At 41.0% G+C, this 15869-nt stretch overlaps 1 protein-coding gene across 1 annotated transcript in view; it reads left to right on the top strand.

Annotated features, from left to right (window-relative positions):
* LOC125459132 (D(4) dopamine receptor-like) overlaps positions 1-15869 on the top strand; it is a 30106-nt gene that overhangs the window by 10492 nt on the left and 3745 nt on the right. The window contains exon 3 of the mRNA XM_048545088.1: positions 1660-2234. Within this exon, the coding sequence (XP_048401045.1) occupies positions 1660-2234 (575 nt within the window). The remainder of the gene's footprint in view (positions 1-1659; positions 2235-15869) is intronic.

Raw genomic sequence — 15869 nt, 5'->3', positions numbered from 1 at the left:
TCTCATTCCTCAGGTACTAAGGTAATCTATGCAGTTAGATCTGGACAACTTTCAGGCTTCGGGCTAAAGAGTTAAGTGTACCTTTACTCTAATATTAGCTGCTGAGTATGTAGAATCATAGAATTCCACCAGTGTAGATAGAGACCATTCAGGTCATTGAGTCTGCACCAATCATCCAAACAGCATTCTAGCATCACCCTCAAACCCATTGCAATCTCACTTAGTTTGCACAATACTGGCAATTTAGCATGGCCAATTCACCTAACCTGCACATCTTTGGACAGTGGGATGAAACTAAAGTGCCTGAAGGAAACCCACATAGAAACAGCGAGAATGTGCAAACCCCATACAGTCGCCCAAGACTGGGATCAAACCTAGGTCCCTGGTGTTGCCAGACAGTAGTGCTAGCCATTGAACCACTGTCACAATGAATTACGTCATGACATCAGGTAACACGGGTCTGTGACTCAAGTGTGTAGCGTTCGAGTGTTGTCCTCTCCTGCCATTTCCTGCACACAGTGTAGATACTTTAATAAGGTCGTTGATGTTCACTAACATGGTTGTTGACTACATTCAATCAATAATCCAGTTGATGATTATCAGATCGAGAGAAACAGTGGCTGGCAGCAGGGGAGCAGCTGAAGAGAAGCCCAGTTTCGGTAAAGCACCATAGGTGAAGAATGAGGCTGGCTCACCAATCTGACTGCAGAAGTGTGGGCAAAGCTAGAAGAGAAGCCTATTGGGTGAAGGACTTTGAGACCAACCCTGTCACTGGACTTTAGAGAGGATACCTCAAGCAATATTGTAAAATCACAGAAAAGCCCACAACAGAGAACACAGAAGCTGAAAAGTCAGTTGACTGCATTTTGTACAGTAGTCCTCGGTAGACTAGAGTTCTTTATGGAGTTAGGAAATGAAAAGGCACACAGAAAGTCCACCAGCAGGAGGTTCGGGGATAACTCTAAGATACAAGAATAAAAATAGGTTATTCCATCTGCTCCGTCATTCAATGAGATCATTACTAATCTGATAAACCTCAATTCCACTTTCCTGCTTTTTCTCATAACTCTTTATTCACTTATTGATTAGAAATCTGTCTATCTCAGCCTTGAATGTACTCAATAACCCAGCCTCGACAACAGTGTGATAAAGAATTCCACAGATTCACCGCCCTGAGAGAACAAATTCCTCTATCTCTGACTTAAATGGGTGTGGCTGTCTTCCTCTAGTTATATTTATTGCATTTATTTCTTATACCTTTTTGCCCAGGGATTATGAGTAATTTTGGAATGCTATTAGTGTTGACAATGGTGGGCTTATCCCCTTCCGAGAACCTTTTTTTACTGAAATATATTTTTGTTGCGACCCACGAACTATTTTCTTAAACAGCTGTCATTATTCCTCAACAGTATTCGCTGTTAAACCACTTTTCCGGTCCACTCCAGCCAGCTTTGCCTTCATTTCTTTGTAATAACCATCATTTAAGTTCAACAAAGTTATTTGCAGCCCAAGTTCTTTATTTCTCTCTCAGTTTGAGTGCTAAGTTCTACCAAGGTATGGCCACTCTTTCCCAGGGGATCTTTCACTCATGCCCTCACGAGGACCCTGTTTGGTGGCGGCTTCACTCAACGGGAATGTTTCTGTCTCTCCCTCTCTCAGGTTTATTGCTGTGTTGATCCCACTGAATTACAACAGGAAACATGTCGATCTCCGGCAGATAGTCTTGATCTCCATGACCTGGATCCTGGCGTTTGCTGTTGCCTCACCGATTGTCTTTGGACTGAACAATGTTCCTGACAGAGATCAGGCCGTGTGTCAATTGGAGGATAACAATTATATCATTTATTCTTCGGTCTGCTCCTTCTTCCTCCCCTGCCCAATTATGCTGCTTTTGTACTGTGGTATGTTCCGAGGCCTCAGACGATGGGAGGAAGCACGGAAACGCAAGCTGAGGCATAATTTGCATGGTTTCAGGAAAATTAATGGAGACCCCTCGGAGCCGCAGAGTCCTCCCCCACTAATAGACCGAAGTCCAACGCATGTCAAACGTGAAGAACTGCATCTCTTTCAAAAGTCAGACTGTGATTTATCAAGACAGTTCGTGGACAGGTCCATTCAGACTGTAACTTTTTCAGAAGTGAAGTACGTTCGCTCACGCCCCGTGAACAGGAGGAAGCGTGCAAAGATTAATGGAAGGGAACGCAAAGCAATGAAAGTGTTGCCCATTGTTGTAGGTGAGTCTCAGGCACTGTGCACGTCGTATCTGGTTCTGTCACCAATTCATATTTTGTTCCGTGGCTGCTGTTTAAATTCAGCCTTGCTCCAGAGCAGCTGGAAGTTCCGGTCAGTTCTAATGACGCTTTAAATACAGAATCCCTTCTGCAAAGAAGCAGGCCATTCAACTTCGCCAACTCTTTTGTGAAGTTATCCAAACAGGCCAACCTGCAACTCCAACCCCCTCCAATTCTACCTCCATACCCCTGCAGAACTTTCCCCTTGATTATTTCTTCAACTTCCTTTTGGAATATTGAGTCAGCTTTTTACGCAATGCAGTCTAGATCACAAGAAGTCACTGCCTAAAAAAATTCTCTTTCTCTCCCCTTGGTTCTTTTGACTATCGTTTTAAATCAGTGTCTCTTCGTTACTGACCCATCTGCCCTTGATCACAGTTTCGCCTTTTAACTAATCTATCAAAACCCTGCATGATTTTGAACAGCTGTTAAGTTTCCTTTTAACTCCCTCTGCTTTAAAGAGAACAGTCTTCTACCATCATCTGTAGTATCTGAAGTCCCTCATCCATGGGAACATTCTAGTAAATCTGCTTGACAGCCTTTCAAAGGCCACTTCAAGTGTATTGTGCCCAGAATTGGATGCAGTACTTCGGTGGTTTACCCAGTATTTTGTTAAAGCTACTTTAATAGATTACTGTATCAATATTTGTATCATTGATTTTAATATTGTTATCTGGCTTGTCTCATTCTAGGAAGTTGCTGTGAGTTAGAATTTCATTGGCAGATTTTTCATTTTACTGTAACTTTTGTGTTAGAAGGACACATTACTTGGTTACCTAGTTTCAGGAAAAAAGCTCTACTTAAATTATTGGATACACACATTAATTCGGAGTTGGAGTAGGCCACTCAGCCCTCGAGCCTGCTTTACCATTCAATAAGATCATTGCTGATCTAATTGCACCACATTCTCACCAACCCCTGAACACCTTCCACCCCTTTGCTTATTCAAGAATCTTCTCTACCTTTACGCTGAAAGATTCAAAGCTTCCAGCACTTTTCTGAGGCAGAGAATTCTAAAGATTGATGAACCTCTGTGAGAAAAATAATGTCCTTGTGTATGTCTTCTGTGTACTTGAGGAAAGTATGTCAACATATTAATTTCTGCTTCAATTTTTAGTTAACATTTTTACCAATGTAGCCAACTTATCTTGGTGGCGACAAACTTTTCTGTCCCTCACTGAGGGGTTAGCTTAATATTTTATTTCCGTTACTGAATCGCTTAAGGTGATGAGGTGACATGTCCGGTTTAATCCTGAGTGAATAGAATCCACACGTCATAGATAGTTAGTGACATGAGTGTTTGACCGTCTGTCTAATCTTGTATCGGAGGCATTAATCCTAGCAGACACAATGCATTGCTGTATTCAGCAGCAGCAGCACGTTGAGGGCATTAGGACTAACCTTTTGACAATTTAGGATTCCAGAATGTAGAATCCAGGCAGCTGGAGGCAAGTCTGCAAATGGTAGGGCTAAAAAAAAAAAAATCGGGAACAGGCATGAGGCAGACTTGGAGGAGGATGCAGATCATAAGAGGTGTGGGGCCTAAGAAGATTAGAGGTAGGGCGGGGTGAGTCTGTGGAAGAATTAAATACATGGATGAGAGTTTTAAAAATCAAGATGTTGCTGATGTAGATCAATAAGCCAATAATGGGTGAATGAAAGTCGCTGTGAATTAGGCATAAGAGCATTGGATAACTGAGATAGTGTCAGCCGCAAATGTGCTGAGGCAGCTTGGTGATGGGCAGCGTTTCAGAGGTGAAAATAGGCAGTCTTAGTTACAATGAGGAAAGGGTTTGAAAATTGAGGGTGATCACATTTGGATATTGATATTTCTATACTTAGCTCCTTAGTTCCTTGATAAGAAAGTTGGAACAACATCATTCCACCCGTTCAATCAGTTCACCCACTCCACCTACGGACCACGTAAAACTGACAAACATCGATGTGTTCTGGCAGTGTTTGAGGTTGCCAGTTTCACCTGTATCTCAGACATTAGCAGATATCACAGGGCAACTGGGGAATGGTTCTTACTCCAAACAGGGGAAGTGCTTCTTCTTCGTTCAGTCATGGAGTCATAGAGTCAAAGAGATGGCAACAGACCCTTTGGTCCAACTCATCCTTGCTAACCCTATATCTGAAATAAATCTAATCCCTTTTACCAGCATCCATATCCGTCTAAACCCTTCCTATCCATGTACCTTCCAGATGCCATTTTAAATGTTGTAATTGTACCTGCCTTCACCATTTTCTCTGGCTGCTCATTACATATGTGCACCACCCTTTGTGTGAAATATTTCCCCCATAGGTGCCTTCTGAGTCTTTTCCCCTCTTAGCTTAAAACTATGCTCTCTAGTTTTGGAATCCTCTACCCCGTGGAAAAGACGTTGTCTGTTTACTCTATTCATGCCCCTCATGATTTTGTAAACCTCTATAAGGTCACCCTCAGCCTCCGATGCTCCAGGGAAAATAACCCCAGTCTATTCAGCCTCTTCCTATAGCTCAAACCCTCCAATGCTGGCAACGCCCATGAACCCTTTCAACTTTCACAACATCCTTCCTATAGCAAGGAGACCAGAATTGCCTGCAGCACTCCAATAGTGGCCTAACCAATGCCCTGTACAGATACAATATGACTTCCCAACTCCTATTGTCCATGCACTGACCAATAAAAGCAAGCATACCAAATGTCTTTGTCACTATCCTGTCTACCTCTGATTCCACTTTCAAGGAACTATGCTCTCCAAGGGCTCTTTGTTCAGCAACACTCCCCAGGACCTTACCATTCAATTTTTAAGTCCTGTCCTGGTATGTCTTTCCAAAATACAGCACCTCACATTTATCTGAATTGAATTCCCTCTGCCACTCCTCAGCCCATTAGCCCATCTCTTCAAGGCACTGTTGTACTCTGAGGTATCTTTCTTCACTGTCCACTACACCAACAATGTTGAAGTCATCTACAAACATACTAACCATTCTTCCTATGCCATATACAAATGATGAAAAGCAGTCATTGAGCAAACTGGCTGAGACCAGCAACTTAATGGAATGAGATTGTTTTAATTTGAACAGCAATCAGACCAGGAGTTCCCAATAATTAATCACATGACTGTTTGTCTCTGTCACATGAAATGATCCTTCTCAAGATACCAGGCAGCATTAGCCCGAGCTGGGCTAATCCCATTAACCTGCTTTCTAAACACAAAGCTATTAACGATTGAAAGTGGGGGGGAAAACAGAATGTTAGTTTATCTTTCATTCTGGAGGGCATTTAAATTTGTAACATAACCAAATAGTTCTGTGATAAAATGTAGCATATTGTGTGGCTTATGAGCATATGATTCCTGAACATCCCACTATAGGCCTGTTTCCACACTGTCGGGATTCTGTGAATATTCCATATTTATCTTTCAAAGGACAATGCAGCAGCCTATCTCTACCAGTATAAGACTGAATTAGATCAAATCCTTGCTAACACCCTTTAACAATGATTTTTTTGTAAAGGTATGAACTGTGAACAGTTACATTATTTGTTTAATGATTGATGTGCTGAGTCTGTAAGATACTGAGGCTCAGAGACCAACCTTGAAAAGGGAAATGGGGCGTAGGAGCAGTTTGGATTCTTGCCTATCTGTAGGAGGCAGGGTGACTCAGTGGTTAACATTGCTGCATCGCAGCACCAGGGACCTGGGTTCAATCTCAGCATTGGGTGACTGTGTAGAGTTTGCACATTCCCTGTCTGCGTGGGGTTTCCCCACGGTGCTCTGCTTTCCTCCCACAGTTCAAAGATGTGCAGGTTAGGTAGCTTGGACAGGGAAAATTGCCCAGTGTATTCAGGGATGTGCAGGTTACCTCTTCAGAGGGTTGGTGTAGAGTTGATGGTTCAAATCACCTGTTTCCACGCTGTAGGGATTCTGTGATTCATGGCAGATCATCAATCAGGCAGTTGTATAATGCTGTATTGGATTTGGATTGTGATACCAAATGCACAATCTGAGTGAATTTTCACAAGCACTCTCCCACACCAACATGTAAACAGCTTTCTGAAAAGGTTACAATAAGATTTGGCAGTGGAACAACTGTCAAATCAAGGAAATACACAAAGCAAGATGTTCAATTAAAACAATACGTTTTGTAACTTTTTTTTTGATGAGACGTCACTCAACCAGATCACTGTTATAGGCATCAGTGACAAAAAACCACCTCAGCAAGATTAACAAATTATCAATATTATATAGTGAGCATCATATAATTGACTCCAATTTCCACTCCAATTGCACACCATCCTAATTTGGAACAATATCACCACTCCTTAATTATTATTGGGTCAAAATCCTGGACCTCCCTTCCTTACAGTTCATCTATATCTCCTTCTGTGGAATTCTCTTCCTTGGCATTTCCCAACACCTCTGTTCAACCTAAACCTTCACCCGCCCACCAAGCTCTATCCTGTTCTTGTGGAAAGGGGACCATTAAACATCTTTCCAATTATCTTTGTTCTGCCCTTGAATGTTTATCTCACATGCTTATTTGTCAATCTTATACGTGATTATTTCCTCCAGTTTCTAAAGCCTCTCCTCATAAAAGGGTCTAATTCTAGCCCTCAGTTTGATTACTCGGTTTCTCATTGCATCCCTCTATAGCCAATCTTAGTATGACACCAGAACCAGACCAAATGTTTGAACTATGTTGAGCTCGTGCTCAAGTCTCAATTCAGGACTTCAGCTTAAACATTCAAGCTGCTATTTAGTGTAGAACTGAAAGACTACAGCACTGTCAGAGAGCCAGTACTGAGGTCATGTTGTACTGTCAGAGGAACAGTACTGAGGGAGTGCTGCACTGTTGGAGGGGCTATTTTGAGAGTGTATTGCTGTATTGGAGAGACAGTACTGAGGGAGTACAGCAGTGCCTGAGGGACTGCACTGACAGAAAGCTTGACTTTTAAAGAGACTGTACTAAGGTTCTGGTTCACTGTTAGCTGATCAGTGCAAAGAGAATATTGCATTTTCTGAAGGGTAGTAGAGGAAGGGGGCTGAACTATTAGAGGGTCAGTGCTTCGGGAAAGCTTCATTGTCTCATGTGTCACCCTTTGGATGAGATAGCAAACAAAAACTCTGCCTGTCCTTGCAGGTTATGTATAGGCTCCATGACCTTATTTCAAAACAGAATTGGAGGCTTTTCCCTGATCAATATTTATTTCTGAAACCAACACCTAAAAACACCTTGTTGAATTAACTCACAGGCCATGGGTATCGTTGGTAAAATCATAAATTATCTGTGTTTACCCTTGGAGAGATGGTAGTGAGCCACATTTGTGACTAGTAAGGTTGATGAGGGTCAAGCTGTGGATGTGGTGTATATGGACTTCAGTAAGGCATTTGATAAGGTTCCCCATGGAAGGCTCATTCAGAAGGTCAGGAGGAATGGGATACAGGGGAACTTAGCTGCTTGGATACAGAATTGGCTGGCCAACAGAAGACAGCGAGTGGTAGTAGAAGGAAAATATTCTGCCTGGAAGTCAGTGGTGAGTGGGGTTCCACAGGGCTCTGTCCTTGGGCCTCTACTGTTTGTAATTTTTATTAATGACTTGGACGAGGGAATTGAAGGATGGGTCAGCAAGTTTGCAGACGACACAAAGGTCGGAGGTGTCGTTGACAGTGTAGAGGGCTGTTGTAGGCTGCAGCGGGACATTGACAGGATGCAGAGATGGGCTGAGAGGTGGCAGATGGAGTTCAACCTGGATAAATGCGAGGTGATGCATTTTGGAAGGTCGAATTTGAAAACTGAGTACAGGATTAAGGATAGGATTCTTGGCAGCGTGGAGGAACAGAGGGATCTTGGTGTGCAGATACATAGATCCCTTAAAATGGCCACCCAAGTGGACAGGGTTGTTAAGAAAGCATATGGTGTTTTGGCTTTCATTAACAGGGGGATTGAGTTTAAGAGTCGTGAGATCTTGTTGCAGCTCTATAAAACTTTGGTTAGACCGCACTTGGAATACTGTGTCCAGTTCTGGGCGCCCTATTATAGGAAAGATGTGGATGCTTTGGAGAGGGTTCAGAGGAGGTTTACCAGGATGCTGCCTGGACTGGAGGGCTTATCTTATGAAGAGAGGTTGACTGAGCTCGGTCTCTTTTCATTGGAGAAAAGGAGGAGGAGAGGGGACCTAATTGAGGTATACAAGATAATGAGAGGCATAGATAGAGTCGATAGCCAGAGACTATTTCCCAGGGCAGAAATGGCTAGCACGAGGGGTCATAGTTTTAAGCTGGTTGGTGGAAAGTATAGAGGGGATGTCAGAGGCAGGTTCTTTACGCAGAGAGTTGTGAGAGCATGGAATGTGTTGCCAGCAGCAGTTGTGGAAGCAAGGTCATTGGGGTCATTTAAGAGACTGCTGGACATGCATATGGTCACAGAAATTTGAGGGTGCATCCATGAGGATCAATGGTCGGCACAACATTGTGGGCTGAAGGGCCTGTTCTGTGCTGTACTGTTCTATGTTCTATGTTCTATGTTCTAATATAATGAGTGGCTTCCTCGACCAGTTCAAAGGACAGTTAAAAGTCAACCACATTACTATGTATCTGGAGTCACATGTAGGCCAGGCCAGATTAAGGATGACTGATATCCTTCCCTAAAGAACGCTCATGAACCAGTTGGTTTTCTACAAAAATTCAATATTTCCATAGTTGTCATTACTGATACTAGCTTTTCATTGAAATGACTCATTTTAAATTCCCCAGTTAACTGTTTCAGAATGTATTTGTAACAGTCTGAATCCAGTAACTTTATTTTCTGAGGCAATGTTAAAAAGGGGTTTCATTGTAGATTGCTTTCACTGACTTTATCTACCCCTGAATTTGACAGGGAAGTTAATCAATCAACAACAAACAATGTGGACTGTTAAATGGTGGGGTGGGGGCAGGGTAGAGGGTGGATGTGGTGAGGAATGTAGTAATAGACTGGGTGGGATATTAACAGATATGGAAATCAGGAGGAGAGTGGCATTAGATTGGGTGGGATATAAAGAGCGTGCAGATTGAAAAGCAGAGATGGATAGGATTGAGTGGGATATTCAAGGATAGAGGGAGTAAACAGGAGAGATTAAACTGGATACATGATTAAAAATTCGACAGAGTGAGCAGGAGAGTGGGATTAGATCAGAGGCTATCATAGGGAGGATATCTTTTTGCTTATAAATTGTATTTCAGCCTTGGTTAGTTTGTTCAGATATTTCATTTGTACTCTATTGCTCTCCCCTTTTAACATTATTATATTTGTCTGAAAATATTTTGTACTGGTCTATCTCCTTTCACTTCATTGCTATTCCCACATAGTTGGCTGTTTTCCCTAATCCATGAGCTTGGTCATTGTATTATCTGTAGTTCTGAATCATTACCTCAAACTGTATTTGAGCTGCATTGAGCTCATGCTCTTTACAAAGTTATTTGTGAAACCTGTCTTCAAGCTTTCCTCTAGATTCATCCCACACACTGTGCAAAGAGCTTCAGCTTTTTTTGATAACATACAAGCTCAAGGATTTAGATTTTGGTGGAACCCTCTGATCACTGGATAGCACTTCTCACCTCTGGATCAGAAAATTCTGAGCTCAAATCTCATTTCAGGACTTCAGCTTAAACATTCGGGCTGATATTTCTTCCAGATTCACTTCTATATCTTTGATTCATTTACCTGTGAAATTGTGCAGCAAAGTGAATTGTTTTAGAAATTAAGTATTTAGTCAGTGGGTCAATCTGGAAAAGAAGAATACTGTTCAACCTTTCAGGCTTGTCCTACCATTCTTACGAGATTGGAATTGATTTGGTTTATTATGGTCACATGTCTGTGGTACAGTGAAAAGTATTGTATTGTGTGTTATCCAGACAAATCAAACTTTGCATATGTACGTTTCAAGGTAGTGGAACAGAATGCAGAATATAGTGTTTGATTATGTTGGCTTATTGTTGTTGATTCCCCAAAACAGTGGGAAGTATAGATGGAATCAGTAGAAATAGGGGTGGTTTGCGTGATGGATTGACTGGGAGGTGTTCACAACTCCCTGTAATTTCTTGTGGTCTTGGGCAGAGCAGTTGCCATAGCAAGCTGTGATGCATCAGGATAGGATGCTTTCTATGGTGCATCTATAAGAACAGGTAAGAATCATTGTGGATATGCCGATCTTCCTTAGACTTCTGAGGAAAAAGAGCCACTGGTGTGCTTTCTTGACTGTAGTGTCGATGTGGATGGACCAGGATAGATTGTTGGTGATACTTGCTCCAAGGAATTTGAAGCTCTTGACCATCTCCACCTCAGCACCATTAATACAGACAGGGACCTGTCCTCCACTCCGTTTCCTAAAGTCAATGACCAGCTCCTTTGTTTGTTTACATTGAGGGAGAGATTATTGTCTTTACACCATGCCACTAAGCTGTCTATCTCTTTCTTGTCCTCTGTCCCATCTTTGTTTTAGACCTGATCCACTATAGTGGTGTCATCAGCAAATCTGTCTGTGAAGTAGAGCTGAATTTGGCCACATAGTTATGAATGTACAAGGACTACAGTAAAGGGATGTGTATACAGCCTTGCAGGAAGCTGGTGTTAAGGATCATCATGAAAGAGGTGTTGTTGCCTATCTTGCTGATTGTGGTCAGCAGGTCAGGAAGTTGAGAATCCAGTTGCAGAGGGGGTAATAATCCTATGTCACAGATTTTAAAGATGAATTTTGTTGGAATTATGGCATTGACTATTGAACTAAAGTCAATAAATAGGAGTCCGATGTAGGTGACTTTGTAATCCAAATGTTCCAGGATGAGTGCGGGCCCAGGGAGATGGCATCTGCTGTAGACCTGTTGTAGCAGTAGGTGAGCTGTAGCGGATCGAGGCAGTCTGGGAGGCTGGAGTTGACATGTGTCTTTACAAACCTCTGGGCAGAATCTGAGTGCATGGCCAGGGACTCCATTTGGGCCACTCGCTTTTTGTGGGTTCATCCTCGAAAAGGTTGAGCTGATGCCTGCAGCAGTGACAGTGGGTACAGTTACACCCAAGGCTGTCAGGGAAGGTGACATCATTTCACTGATCTGTTCAAAACGAGCATAGAATGTATGAAGCTCAGTGGGGAGGGATGCATTGTTGCTAGTGATTCCAGTCAACTTCGCTTTGTGACCCATCATATCATGTGAGCCTTGCCACTGTTGATGTGTATTCATGTCGTCAGTCTGAGATTGTGCCTGATCTGCAGCTTAACTCTAAAAATCCACATGTGCCCACTATCCCTTAATACCTTTTGGATATCAAAAATCAATCGATTTCAGTATTAAATTTAACATTGATCTAGCATCATTTGTCATTCACATAAGAGTTCCAAACTTCAACCATTGTGACTGTGGAATTGTTTCTAATTTTAGACCATTTTTAGACAATGTCTCTGGAACTTGTTGCCCATAGAGTTGGTGAAGGCAATTGGAAATTGTATAGACATCTGAGAGAACAAAACCAATAGGCTATGGGGATACTGTGGAATGTGGCTCATATAGCGCGGAGGTAATGTCCCAACCACTGGGCCAGAAGGCTCGGGTTCAAGTCCTATCTATGCTAGAGACACGTAATAACATCTCTGAACAAGTTGATTTGAAAACATCCAGGAATAGAGTGGGGATTGGATTCTGCTACATGGAGCTCACATTTACTCAGTGGAGCAAATAGTTACCTTCTGTGCCGTGAGTCTATGACTCCGAGTCTCTAGTCCTCAACACATCAATCAGTGGAAATCATCCCATGATCTATCTGCTCTGTCTATGCCCCTCAATATCTTGAAAGTAATGAAAACTTTGATCGTATCAACCATTAAATTTCTAAAGTCTGGGGAATATTTACCTAATTGTGTAACCTCTTCTCAATTTATTCCTTGGAGTTCAGCTGAAACTCTGGTAAATATTCATTGCATTCCATCCAAGGTTAATATATTCTTCCCAAGTGTGATACCCAGAATTGTTCACAGTAATCCAGGTGGATTCCAACCAGGGCTTTGTATAGCTGTAGCATAACACCTTTCTCCTGATTTTTCTCGTTCTCTAGATATAACGGCCATCGTTTTAATATAATGTACCCGGGCACCAAAGTCTCTTTGAAATTAGTCTGTTTCGAGCTTCTCACTATTTAGTAAATGGTTTATTTTGTCTTTTTTGGGCCCAACATGGATGAACTCACATTTGCCTATATTGGACTCCATTTGTCCAATCTTTAACAATATCTGTTCACAATTTTACATTTCCATCTCCATCGCTTACATTTGTGGCTCTCTACACCATTATCTAGATGAATATTTGAGTTGTCAGCATAGATCTTTACAGAACACTCTCAGTCACACCCTGCTAACTGGACTATTTGCTCTCTGCTTTTTGTCTCACAAGCAAGTTTCTTAACCAAGTCAATAATTCCCCTTTACTTTCACGAGCAAACAAACTTAACTTACTCAGTCATGGGAGGGACTTTATGAAATACATTCTGGAAATTGACTGAAATAATATGTAAAGACACTTCCCTATCTGTTAGTTTAGTAATTGCTTCGAAAAATATTCAATCATGTTCATCCTCTATCCTTTAAAAATCTGAGCTGTGTTCTGGAAGTCAAAGGTCCAATATTGCCTCTCAAACACTCAGAGGCTGAGGCTGGGATTCCAATGAGAAGACATCAGATTTAAGGAAAAATCAGCCTCTTTGAGACAACTCAAAAGTCGCCTTTTAACTGTGGTAAGCCTACTGCGTTCGTTGAGCTCTACACTTTGCTGTCTTGGATTCTCCAGCATCTGCAGTTCCTATTATCTCAGACATCAGAGCAGGTAATGTGTGCCACACTCCAGGACACTTTGTATCTTTAATGTTTTGTGGAAAATGTGTTTTATAAATCAAGGCCACAGTGACTTAATGTCTCTTACATTGCATTAGATTTTTCTACTTGTACAATTTAGTTTATAAATGCCATTTAAAACCTCCTATATAGTATTACTTGTTTTGTAATCCCTGCAATTTTGTATCAATCCCTCTTCATACGTTGTAATAGCTTCTAATCTATTGACATCAAACTTAAATCATTCCATTAATACTGGTTTTAGAATATGCTGTGACATTTTGGTAAATGCCAACCTCTGTAATGATGAGGAACTCCAATATTAGGTAAAATCTCAGGACAGATTTGTTCCTTATTCATCTTACCACAATTAGAAGAAGACTTTTGAGTTGTCTCAATGAGGCTGATTTTTCCTTAAATCTGCTTACCCACCCACTCATTTATCAGTTAATGTAGTACTCCAGATTCATATCCACAAAGGGAGGAGGAGCATGATTATTTTGGAATATTATGTTCCCTATTTTTACACTGAAGTGCTGCTTAGGGGTTAAAGATTGCAGGATTAACAGATAATAGTAACAAAAAGCAATGTCTGATTAACTCGATTGAACCTTTTGATAATGTAATAGGGAGAGTGCGTGAGGATAGTGTGGTTGAGTTCTGAAGAAGGGTCACTGGACCTGAAACATTACTCTGCTTTCTCTCCACAGATGCCACGAGACTGCTGTGTTATTCCAGCAACTTCTGTTTTTGTTCAGATTTCCAGCATCCACAGTTCTTTGTCTTTTTTTTTGTTTGGTGTGCATAATGTTGCGTATATGGATTTTCAAATGGTGTTTGACAAATACAGGGTAATAGATGTGTTAGCAAAATTAAAATATTTAGGATTGAAGAAACACTGGCAATGTGGACGTAAAATTGAGACAGAAAACAGAAAATAGTGGTGAACAGTCATTGTTTGGACTTGAGGGAGGTACACGGTGGCATTTGATAGGGATCAGTATTAGGATCACTACTCTCGGATTACATAATTATAACCTGAAGTTGTGTATACAGGCCATAAGTTCAAAATTTGAACTCAAAAGCCAGAAATGTCAGAAACAGAGGAAGATAGTTACAGGCTACAGAAGGGTAGACAGGTTGGTGAAATGGATAGATACATGACAGGTGAAATAGAGAAGTTTGAAGTGACACCTTTTGGAAAGAAGAATGAGGAGGTGGATTATATACTAATGGCAACATTTAAAAGTGATTGGAGGAACAGAGAGGCTTGGGGTTAATGCACATGCCTTTTTGAAAGCTGTTGAACTTGTTGACTTTCTAAGCCAAATCATTGAGTACAAAAGTAAGGAAGATAATGAAACTTTATAAAAACTGATTAGACCTCAGTTGGAGTATTGTGTTCAATTCTAAGGTCACACTTTAGGAGGGATATCAATGGCTTTGGAATCGGTGGTGAAGAGATTCATTAGAATGGGTCCTGGAATGGCAGACTTCATTTATTGGGAAAATCTTTATAACAGGGAAGATTAAGGAACGATTTAATAGATGTCTTCAAAATAACGAAGGTCCTTGATAACATGCATAAGGAGAAATTGTTCCCAGTAGCAGGAGGATCAATAAGCAGAGGATATAAATTCAAAATGACTGGCAAAGGATCTAGAGGAACATAATGAAACATTTTCACATAACAAAGTGTTATGATCTGGAATGTGCTGCCTGAAAGAGCAGTAGAGGCAAAATTAAAATGAACTTGTTGGACTGCAAGTACATACAAGCGGGACTAATTGTATAGTTCTTACAAAGAGTCATTACAGGCACAGAGGTTCAAATAGCCTCCCTGCTGTGCTATACCATTTCAAGATTGTAATTCAGAGAAGGATCATATTGAAGCATTCTAATTTTTTGAATTTAACCCATTATTATCCTCTAAAAAATGAATTGCAAAATATAAATTTATTGTAAGTAATTTTAATCCTTCAAAAATGGTATTTTGGATCCTGTGGGATATTAGTTTCAATTTTTTGAGATGTAGGATGGGGAGGTAGATTGCTGTTACAAGTATTTTAATGAGACTTCATGTCTCATGTTCATATTTCATCTCCATTTTAAACCAAAAATTGTGTCTAGTCAGTACATTTTCACCTGTAAATTCAGTTAATCAAATCCAGGCTAGTTTTATTTGTCATTGAATTGGGATTGAGCCTCATGTGGTTGATGAAATGAACAAGCAGCAGATTGAGGAGAAACTCTGGCCCAGTTCCTGCCTCTTATTCTTGTTGAGGGAGTCGAGTTTTCCAGGTCTCAGAAAATCTAGCAATTGAAAGAAGTCTAGGGAGTTCTGATTCTTTTTTCCCTTCGGTCCACTTTTTGTCTATGACCGTCGTACGAACCAAGTGAGTGGTAAAGGGCCAAGTCAAGGAACAAAATGTGTCCAAATGGTTGTGTGGAGGTATGACAGGCAGGATAGTTGCTGTCTGAATACAAAGTATGGAGATTAAGGAACAGAATAAAGTCAACCATCAAAAGAATACAAACCAAATTATGATCTAAAATTACTGAATTCAGTATTAAGTCCAGTAGACTGGAAGGTGGCCAGTCAAAAGATCCCCAATCTCTATTTTGAACATTTATTAATGTCACCTTTTAATTTTCTCTGCTCTAATTGATCTGTTTCTCACTACATCTCTTCTTTAAAGTCTTTGGCTTAAAGGATAAGAGGCAGAAACTGGGCC

This window comes from Stegostoma tigrinum, chromosome 17 (assembly GCF_030684315.1).
Source record: "Stegostoma tigrinum isolate sSteTig4 chromosome 17, sSteTig4.hap1, whole genome shotgun sequence".
In the NCBI taxonomy this organism is placed as follows: domain Eukaryota; kingdom Metazoa; phylum Chordata; class Chondrichthyes; order Orectolobiformes; family Stegostomatidae; genus Stegostoma; species Stegostoma tigrinum.
The sequence above is the reverse complement of the archived record's forward strand: the minus strand, read 5'-3'. Positions and strand labels throughout refer to the sequence as shown.